This window comes from Hemitrygon akajei, chromosome 4, assembly GCF_048418815.1.
Source record: "Hemitrygon akajei chromosome 4, sHemAka1.3, whole genome shotgun sequence".
In the NCBI taxonomy this organism is placed as follows: domain Eukaryota; kingdom Metazoa; phylum Chordata; class Chondrichthyes; order Myliobatiformes; family Dasyatidae; genus Hemitrygon; species Hemitrygon akajei.
Window position 1 is genome coordinate 193,352,743 of NC_133127.1, and position 10,707 is coordinate 193,363,449.

General features: G+C 42.1%; 1 protein-coding gene across 2 annotated transcripts in view; it reads right to left on the minus strand.

Annotated features, from left to right (window-relative positions):
• Positions 1–9,673, minus strand: part of uvrag (UV radiation resistance associated gene) — a 444,611-nt gene extending 434,938 nt beyond the window's left edge. Inside the window, exon 1 of one of the 2 annotated variants that reach the window (XM_073044289.1) lies at positions 9,401–9,673. Coding sequence is in view for 1 of the 2 variants with exons in the window: in XM_073044288.1 (XP_072900389.1) it covers positions 9,401–9,460 (60 nt within the window). In the remaining variant the exon portion in view is untranslated. The remainder of the gene's footprint in view (positions 1–9,400) is intronic. The other variant, XM_073044288.1, reaches the window with a different exon arrangement.
• Between the last annotated feature and the right edge of the window lie 1,034 nt (positions 9,674–10,707).

The following is a 10,707-nucleotide window of genomic DNA, read 5'->3' on the forward strand; positions in this document are numbered from 1 at the left end:
AAGAAATTGCTTTGTGTCTAGCTGGAAACTCCCTTGAACTTCATGCTCCCATCTCTTGCTCTCTTTTAACAAAGAACTTCGGCAACAATGCATACAATGTGTTTGCATTTAATGTCAGTTAAGGCCTTTCCTTCCACAATAACCACTGCTTCCCTTTACGCATTATAGAAAAATAAGTTTTAAAAAAATATATAATCCTCAACTCCACCTGCCAACATATTGATTCAGGTCCTTTTCAAAAATTCCAAATGACCCCAAGTTCTTGTTTTTCCCTTCCTTCCACATAGAGAATGTTAGGCTCACAAGAATGATATCAGAAATGAAAGTGTTAATGGATGAGGAGCGTTTGATAGCTCTGTACTGGAGTTTAGAAGATAGAGGGGAGTTCTCATTGAAGCCTATCAAATATTGAAAGGCCTAGATAGACTGGGTGTAGGGAGAATGTTTCTTATGTGAGGGAGTCTAGGAACGGGGGCACCGCCTCAAAATACAAGGACATCCCTTTAGAACTGAGTGAGACACGTTAGCATAGTGGCTCCATAGTACCAGCTTTACTGCGCCTAGAAGGAGTTCATACAATCTCCCCTTGACCACATTGGTTTCCTGTGGGCTGATAGGTTAATTGGACATTGTAAATTGTCCCATGATTACGCTAGGGTTAAATTGGAGAAATGCTGGGCAGGGTGGTTCGAAAAGCCTATTCCGTACTATATCTCAATTTCTTGTGGTCTGGATTATCATAATATTAGGCCAAAGGTCTTCAGATTTTAAACAAATTCAGCTGGGTACTTATCTCCTTGATCTTTCCCCAAGACATCGGAGCAGAATTGGTCCATTCAACCCATCGATTCTGCTCCACCATTCAATCATGGTTGATTTATTATCCCTCTCAACCCCATTCTCCTGCTTTCTCCCTGTAACCTTTGACGTCCTTATTAACCAAGAACATATCAACATCCAGTTGAAATATACCCAATAACTTTGCCTCCACAGCCACCTATGGTAATGACTTCTCTCCTGCAATCTACAAGCCTTTACTTTCAAAGCCTGGCAAAAGCAGTATGCTTTGGTTCCAAACCAAAGGGTAGTTTGAAACACACTGGGCTACTTTTGTTAATTTTTTACAGTTAACCATTTTAAAATTACATTTTAACTTTGCCACATTCATTCAGAATCAATCCAGGTTGTTAAAAACAAATTAGAGCATGCACCGATAAATGGTCAAAGAAATTCAAGAAAGGCCTTTGAAATGTTATTGCGTTACCCAGGATGCCACAACATTATTCAACTAAATAGATGTGACTGTTAGTACATATTCTGGACATAGGATACATAGCAAAATATTAACTTCAGCAACCGGTCTTTAAACCGGAATGTGGATTGTACATTAAATTTGAATGCAGCCCTGAACAACAGCATCCTAAAGCTGTGGACGTCAGGCAACTGAAAAACCAAATAATGCTGATTCATTTCGGGTGCCTGGAGTGTGGATGTGAAGTAGTATGAAAATTATATGAAATTCAAAGTATTGCAGATACATCATAACTGATCTTTAGAATACAAAATGTCATGTAAAATTGGGTCAAACAGGCCTCTTCCTCCAAAAGGGTCTCTCTCCAGTGACTTGGTTCACATTACAACAATGACCAAACGTCATGAAAAACATCAGCCACTGATCAAGGTAAGTCCATAAGGCAAGACAAGTGTATTGTAATATTCCAAACTAAATAGTTATCAAGAATCTACCTAAAAATGCATGCATAAATGCAGACATGCAGAAATTTGCTCATTCTCTCTGCAGTGAAAAGCATTGGTAAATTAGTTTTACTGTTTCCAAATAAACCACGGGACAGTGACAAGCATTTGTTCTGCATACAGATCATTTCATTACAACAGTGCAAGGGAAAATAATAGCAATGCAGAATAAAGTTATTGAGAAAGCATGATACTTTACAGGTAGACAACAACCTGGAAGGCCATGAGATCAAGAATCCATGAAAGGTGAAGGAAAGATTAGTTTTACTTGCAACATGTACATCAAAATGTACAGAGATGGCATGATAGCATAGTGGTCAGCAAAATGCTTTAAGCAGCTATAAGACTGGGGTTTAATTCCCACCACCATCTATAAGGAGTCTGCACGTTCTCCCAGTGATAGCTTGGGTTTCCGATGCTCCAATTATCTCCCACATTCCAAACGATGTACAGTTAGGCTTAGTAATTGTGGGTATGTTATGTTGATACCAGAAACAGGCTGCACAATCCTTGGTGATCTGATTTCATGCAAATGACACATTTCACTGTATGTTTTCATGAACATGTGATGAATAAAGATAGTAATTCTTTCTTTGAAATGCTTTGCTTGTGTTGGCACCACAAGCAAGCCACCACTTCTGACACCAACATAGCAAGCCCACACCTTACTACCCCTAACTCACACATTCCTGGGAATGTGGAAGGAAATGGGAACTAAATCCTGGTGATGCAAAGTGATTCTACTAACCACTATGTTACTGTGCCACTCTTACTAGGGGAACTATTAAATATTTCTATAACAATGGAGTAGAACCTGTCCTTGAATCTGTTAAGTGCTCTAGAACTTTTGTATTTTCTGCCCAACGAGAAGACAGAGAAGACAGGATGAGCAGGATAGATATGGAGGAATCAATAAGAGCTCAGGACCCAGTTGGCAATAAACACCTGGGGGTGGGTGGGGGAGCAGTTGACAATTAAAGAAATATGACCATTTAAGTCAGATGCCTTCTAGCTCCATGCAGTAGCGCTGACACGTTCATATAGCCAGCCATTCACTCAAGCATTCAGTTCCTTGCATAAACAGCACATGACGCCCACATCAAGCCACAAGTGTCTGTAATAGCAAATGAACAGTTAGTTGACTGAAACACAGATATTATTTTCCATTAGCAAAGTTGAAGCAATTTGTTGGAATCCTGTACATGAAACTGCTCATTCTGCTCATGCAATCTGTTATTTATTATCCAGACACAAGGCCGAATGTGCACAAGTAGGAACTCTTGAGACCATCTTAAAAAGTTTTTGCACATGCTATAGTAATATTGCATTCTTTTAATAATCTATGAGGGCAGTATGTACATTAAAACAATGGTATAATTTTAAGGGATACAGAAGAGCAAAGTCTGGGGAGGTGGGGGTGGGTAGTGGGGTTTAAATTCATAAAATTTTGAAGTAGAAATATATGGGTTCTTATTAACGGAGGAAGGGTTCAAAATAAAACCTGCCAACTCTATACAAAACTACCAGATCAGGCCCCAACCAATAAACTCAGTGCAACACACAAAATTCTACAACTCAGCAGGACAGGCAGCATCTATAGAGAAAAATAAATAATCAATGTTTTGGACTGACACACTCTATTAGGTACCTGAACCAGTCTGTCCATTCCCCTCTGACCTTCCTCATTAGAAAAGCATTTTCACCCATAGAACTGCCACTCACGATTTTGTTTTTCGCACCATTCCCTGTAAATTCTAGAGACTACTGTGCATGAAAGTCCCAGGAGGTCCTCAGTTTGAGATAATCAAACCACCCCATCTGGCACCAACAATCATTCCACGGTCAAAATCACTTAGATTACATTTCTTCCCCATTCTGGTGTTCGGTCTGAACAACCACCTTATTTTGATGCACTGGGTTGCCGCCACATGACTGGCGGATTAGATAATTGCTTTTACAAGGTGTGCGGGTGTCGCTAATAAAGTGGCCATTGACTATGTTCACCTCTGGTCACTGTATGACATGTCATGGGGAAAGGGAGCAGAGGAACTTCAGTTGTACAGATTGATTAAGCACCAAAAAGACAAACAGTGATGTAAATAAACATTAAGGGTCCTGAAAAAATATTTACAATGGAAGCTTATATCACTGGATTTGTCACACAGCAAGGTAACAAATACAACGCAAGGACGAGAAGACTTACAAAATGGCTGCACAATAAGCAGTGGAATAATGACATTCCAGGGAACAGAACTTAACCCACATTAAAAGAACCTTGAAGGTATGTTGGTTAAGATGGTGTACAGAATATCTTCCTTCTGTGGTTGATGCACAGAGCTTAGAGTCAAAGCTCCTGCTAGAACTATATAAAGCATGAAGTAGGAAGGTACAACTCTGGTCACCACTGCAGAGAAATGCCAAGAGCACTAGAGGAGAATTTTAACAAAGATGCTACCAAGGCAAAGGAAGTTTTGCCATGAGCAGAGAATGGAAAAGCCGGTGTAGTTTTCTTTAGAAATGAGGCCAAGAAAGATTTGACCAAAACTCACAGTCACAGGCTGAACAGAGTAGACATAATCTCTTAATGAGGACTGCAAGAGGAGGATGATTGCAATCAATAGAGAAAATTCAGAACAAATTGGATTAAAATTTAAAAATACATATTTTGCATTGTGGAGGAGCCAAGGGTCTGGAACTGGAAAAGGGTATCTGATCCAGGTACTTGATTAGTTAAGTCTTCAAGGATATGGGCAGTAGGCAGAATGGGGTCGAGGTACAATAGGTCAGCTGTGGTGGAATGACGGAGCAGACTGGGTGGACCAAATGGCCTAATTCTGCTTCTATATCTTATGAATTACTACTTGAGCTGCCATCATGAAAGACTGAGACAGATATAAATGGAATAGTTCTCCTAGGCAGTTGCTCACATGATCTCATTGTACCATTAGTCAATGAAATATTCATTGAGCACATTTTACCTGTCGCAGGAAAGCAGCATCCATCATTAGTGACCCCCCCCCCCCCCACCTCCCAGGTTATCATTTCTTCTCGCTGCTGCCATCACAGGAAGGTGGTACAGGAGCCTCAGGACTCACACCACCAGGATCAGGGATAGTTTTTACACCTCAGCTATCAGGCTCTTGAACCAAAGGGGATAACTTCACTCATCCCATCTCTGAAATGGTCCCACAACCTACAGACTCACTTTCAAGGACTCTTCATCTCATTATCGGTCTTTATTGCTTATTTATTTATTTATTATTAAATCTCCATTTTGTATATGCACAGTTTGTTGTCTTCTGCTCTCTAGTTAGATGGCCTTTCATTGATTCTGTTATGGATATTATTCTATAGATTTATAGAGTATGCCTGCAAGGAAATGAATCGCAGGGTTGTATATAGCAACATATATGTATCGTTATAAAGAAAAAATTTGTGAACCCTTTGCAATTATCTGGTTTTCTGCATTAGTTACTCATAAAACGTGGTCTAATTTTCACCCAAGTCACAATAGACAAACACAATGTCTGAGCTAATAACACACAATTTGTGTTTCTTCTCATCAATACTGAGTACACCATTTAGACAATTACAGTCTAGGTTCAAAAAAGTATGTGAATCTCTTCTACAAAAGCTATTTGGAGTCAGGTGTTCCAATCCATGAGATGAGATTAGGGGTATCCTGCCCTATATATTAAAAAAATCACAAAGTCAGGTTTGACAGCCTGCTCTTCTCAAGAAAGATCTGCTTATGTGCAGCATGTCTCAATCAAACCAACTTTCAGAGGACCCAAGAACTGTAGAGATGCAGGAAGCTGTGAAAGGCTACAAAAGTATTTCTAAAGAGCTGAGTGTTCATCAGTCTACAGTAAGAGAAACTGTCTATAAATGAAGGCAATGCAGCTACTCTCCCTAGGAGTGATAATCTTGAAAAAAAATCACAACACAATGCTTAAAGTAGAAAAACAGGTAATTGCAAAGGGTTTACAAACTTTTTCTTGTAAGAGATAGGTCTTAAAGGTTATGTCAATAGGGTTGAATCAAGTCTTCAGTAGAATTTACAGATCTGCTTATACCATCTTGGTCAAATGGCCTGTCACTATGCTATTAAAGACTAACTTTTGTTCACAGATTTCTAGAATATGAAATGAAAAGTGATAAAGTGGGTTAAGGCTCTATCTCACACAATATTGACAGTGAAATGAAGAGACAAAGTGGGCTATGGCCCAGTCTCATAAGCTTAGAGAGATGACTGCATTCTCTCAACTTCACTTCAGCACTGACCATAACCGACAGGCTCACTTTCAATCATTCGTCATCAAATGTTCTTGATATTTATTGCTCAGTTATTATTTTCTCTCTGTATTTGCAGTTGGCATCTTTTGCACACTGGTTGAATGCCCAAGTTGATTCAGTCTTTCATTGATTCTGCTTTGGTTATTATTCTATTATGCATTTATTGAGTATGCCATAAGAAAATGAATCACGACATATATACTAAGACAACAAATTTACTTTGAACTTTAAAGACATACAAAGTATTCAGGCAGATCAACAGCATAGATTAACAGGCATAATCCTAACTGAGGAATCCAGAACTAGAGGTTTCAGTGTCAAGATAAGGGGCAGACTTTTTAAAAGGACCTGGTTGATGAGAAATCTCTTTATTCAGAATGGTGACTGTATGGAGCACTGTATTCTCCACATTTTCCAGTTTCCTCCCATAGTGCAAAGACGTACGGGTCAGCGTTATGAGTTGTGGGCATGCTATGTTGATAACAGAAGTGTGGTGACCCTCATGGGATGCCCAGCACAATTGTCGCTGATTTGATGCCAACACCATATTTCACTGGTTTGATGTACATGTGACAAAGCTAATCTTTAAACTTTAATATTTGAGATTATCCATGCCAAAGGCAGAGTTCAATAATACATACAAATTTATCGGTCTTTTTTTGTAGAGAAATCAAGGGGATTTGGGAAAGCAGAGGACAATGATGTTGAGTAGAGTTGAGTGAAGAGCCAAGCATGTTTCATGGGATTTATTACCTCTCTTGCATCTACATCCCACGATCTTGTCTGAACACCGAACAAATTCTACCAATCATTATTGAGATTTGTAAAACACTATTCGATACGACAGTGGAAGTAGTTTCATTAGTGGCTTTTGAAAACTTAAGGAATTATCAGGGAATGGAGCTGCAGAGGCAGAACCACTCACCATATGCAAATACAAGATTGCTTAAACTCTAGTGCATGTAATTACTTAGCAGCAGCTGCAGCTCAGAACGTTCAAGGACTTACTAGTCTAATTTCCATACAGAAATCTAAACTCACACTAATGTGGCATTGTGCAGTGTTTCTGATATCTTGCTACTGGGTCTTGGCAAAACCAAAATGTGGAACAGGGTAAATTTGCTATGAAGGTTCTTCAGACTAATTTATTTGGATGGCAGAACCACTATTCAAGAAGAAATTATGTTGATTAATATAGAATAACAGAGTGCCATGTGGGTGGCAAAAGTGTGGGAATGTAAAGACTGTAATGGAAACATTTGTAAATGACTGAGTCATTGAATGGTTTATTGTACATAATTTTATTTTTGAATAAAGTATATTTTGATTAAAAAGACGTTGATTAGGTTTATTATTCAAAAGAAGCCCTACCACCCATCCCACAATCACTACCATCAGGAAGGAGGTACAGAAGCATTAGGACTAGGACTGCCAGACTGGGTAACAGCTTTTTCCCTCAAGCTGTGAGAAATGAATACCCTGCCACCCCCAAGGTCTCATCACTGGGACAGTTTACTGTTTACCTGTGCAGCACACTACATGCACTTTGAATTCTATTTACTTGGCATTCAAGATGAGGTAGCAGATTACATTAGACATTGGCTTTGCAGAAGCCAGAGAGTGGTAGATGGTTGCCTGACTGACTGGAGATCTGTGATGAGAGGAGTGTCATTCTACTGTTCTAGTCACCTCGGAAGGTAGTGGAGGCCAATTCTCTGGATGCTTTCAAGAAGGAGCTAGATAGGTATCTTATGGATAGGGGTATCAAGGGATATGGGGACAAGGCAGGAACCAGGTATTGATAGGAATTGATCAGCCATGATCTCAAAATGGCGGTGCAGGCTCGAAGGGCCGAATGGTCTACTTCTGCACCTATTGTCTACCTACAGGAAAGATGTAAATAAGATTAAAAGAGTACAGAGAAAATTTACAAGAATGTTGGCAGACTGGAGGAACTGAGTTATAAGAAAAGATTAAATAGGTTAGGACGTTATTCTTCTGATCTCCAGTGTGTACAGGCCTGATCATCTATCGGAATATCATATTCTTGCTCTCACCCCATGATGTCTTTTTGTATCTAGATTTTGTTACCTGATAAATATTTAGTAACTTGGTGTGCATGGAACTCTGTCAGTGAATTCCATACATTTGCTGCCCCAAGAGTGGAGAAATTTCAGCCCTTGCCATTTAACCTTTGATATCCTGTTATTGTCACCAAAAAGTACAGTACAGAAACAAGCCCTTCGGCCATTTAGTCTGTACTGACCCATTTAAATTGCCTATTCACATTGACCTGCACCTGGGCCATAGCCCTCCCTGCATACCCCTACCATTCATGCACCTATCCATACTTTTAAATGTTGAAATCGAGCTTGCATGCACCACTTGTGCTGGCAGCTCACTGCACACTCTCATGACTCAATCTCATTGAAACCTATCAAATATTGAGAAGTCCTAGATGGGGTGGACATGGAATCTTTCCTATGGTGTGAGAGTCCCCTGGAATAGAGGGACGTCCATTTATAACAGACGAGGAGAGACTTCTTTAGACAGAAGGTGGTAAACCTGCGGAATTTATTGCCATAGACTGCTGCGGAGGCCAAGTCATTGGGTTGAAAAGTTCTCAAATTGTGGGTGCATCAAAGGTTACGGGGAGAAGGCAAGAGAATTGGGTTGAAAGGGATAATAAGTCAGCCATGACGGAATGGCAGCGGACTCGATGGACTAATTCTGCTCTTGTGTCTCATGATCACTGAATGATAGAACAGGTTCAAAGGGTAATGACTTCGACCTCTGCAGTTACTTTTTTATGTTTTCAGTTCAAGAAATATTTAACCAAAAGTGTATTTACATTCACCATAAAGCTAACAACCCATGACCACTACTCCAAAGGTTATATCTTGGGCAATAATCATCGCTCGTTTCAATCTACAGAACTTGCAGACATCGGCAAGGCGGACTCACTTCAAAGGAACTACATTTGTAAAAGTCTATGGGAGTTGCAATAATTTAGTTCCCAAATCCTTTTTTCTGCCGATACAAAGTTACCGCTCCGGTGGTTTAACGAAGCAGCGGACAGGAGGTAGGGCCATTGCAACAAATGCAATACAAACAGAAGCGAGCCATGATTTAGGTTTATAAGTAATGAATTAGTTTTATAACCCAAGGATAAATAGTTCTCGCTGCAGAGGTCCCAAGGTTTACCCAGCGGGCCTATATAACCGAGTTGAGGAGGTGGGGGTGGGGTGGGGTGGGGGTGCTGGAACCGCTCAATAATGTACTCACAACCAATGATGCAGCTGAGGCAAGGGTTTGCAAGCGGGGATTGCGGCTGGGTCCAGACACTCACCTGCTGCGAGGTTAACTCGACGTGCACCGCCCGGGATGAGCCGACATTCCTGGGGTTCATGGCCGTGGCCGCACGCCCCGGGCTTCACCTCGCATCAGCGCAGGATCAACGGTCTCCCTTCACAGGCGAGCTCCCTTCCCTTCCCACCCTTCCTCCCCCTCGCTTTGTCCCTGCTAACAGCCGGAGCTAAGAATCACCCACCACCGCCACCAAAACAACAACCTGAGACCCTACTCCTCCTCCACCACCACCACCGGCCGACCGCCTCAGTCTCCAGCGCCTGCGTACTGATCCGTTCCCCTGCCCCCACCCCCCGTCCCGGATGTTCACGCCCACCGGCCGCTCCGCGTCCTCTGATTCGTGAAATGTTCGGAGCGACTTACGCAGGTGCCGAAGTTCCCCGAGGCCTCAGTCATTGGTCGGTGGGAGGAGCGCGGTGGATCACGTGATCAAAGGCCGGCCACTCGCGTCGCACCTCGAGGCAACCGCGAGGGAGTGGGCGGGGCACAATTGTGGCGATCACGTGGTCGTCGGTTGCCCGCTCGCGCCGCTATTTGTTGCAGGACGGTAGAGCCGGCGGTTGGTGGGCGGAGCACCAGTGATCACGTGGTACCAGACAGGCAACCGCGCCGCCATTGGTTTCGGGACGAGGGAGCCACAAGTCGGTGGGCGGAGCACGTCCAGGTCACATGGATGCTCGCGCTGCCATTGGTTGCGGGATGAGAGGGAGCGTGGAGTCGAGGGAGAGTGTTAAGGATGAGGATCACAGAAGAAAAGTATGAGGGATCATTGTCGAGGCCAATTCTAACCGAACCAAACTGCCTCTGCTGGCAACCTCCGCGGATTTGTTGCACTTGTATGACACGACCTCAGCTCCAATAAGTCGAAGAAATGTAGTTACCAAATATAAGATCTTGAACGATGAAACTTAAGCGTACCCAAGTGTAAGTATAAGTTAAATGTAATTGAGCTGCCAACAAAAGATGGAACATCCGTTTGCCCTCAGCTGCAGACTGCCTGGAACAAAGCACAAATACATGACTTATTCCCTTTGCTTTTACCATGCTCCCCACTCATGTGACCACTTAGCATAATAACCACGCAACAGGATACAATGCAGATAGAGAACTGGTGTGTGGCTCTGATCAGAGTAGAGGAACATTTGGGGCCATGGAAGCAGAGGTTAGTGTGGCACTAATGCAGCTAGGGCTGTTGGAATCCTGAGCTCGATTCCGACAGTTCCCTAAGAAGTTTCTTCACTCTCCCCATGACCTCATGGGTTTGCTCCCACAGCTCAAAGACGTATA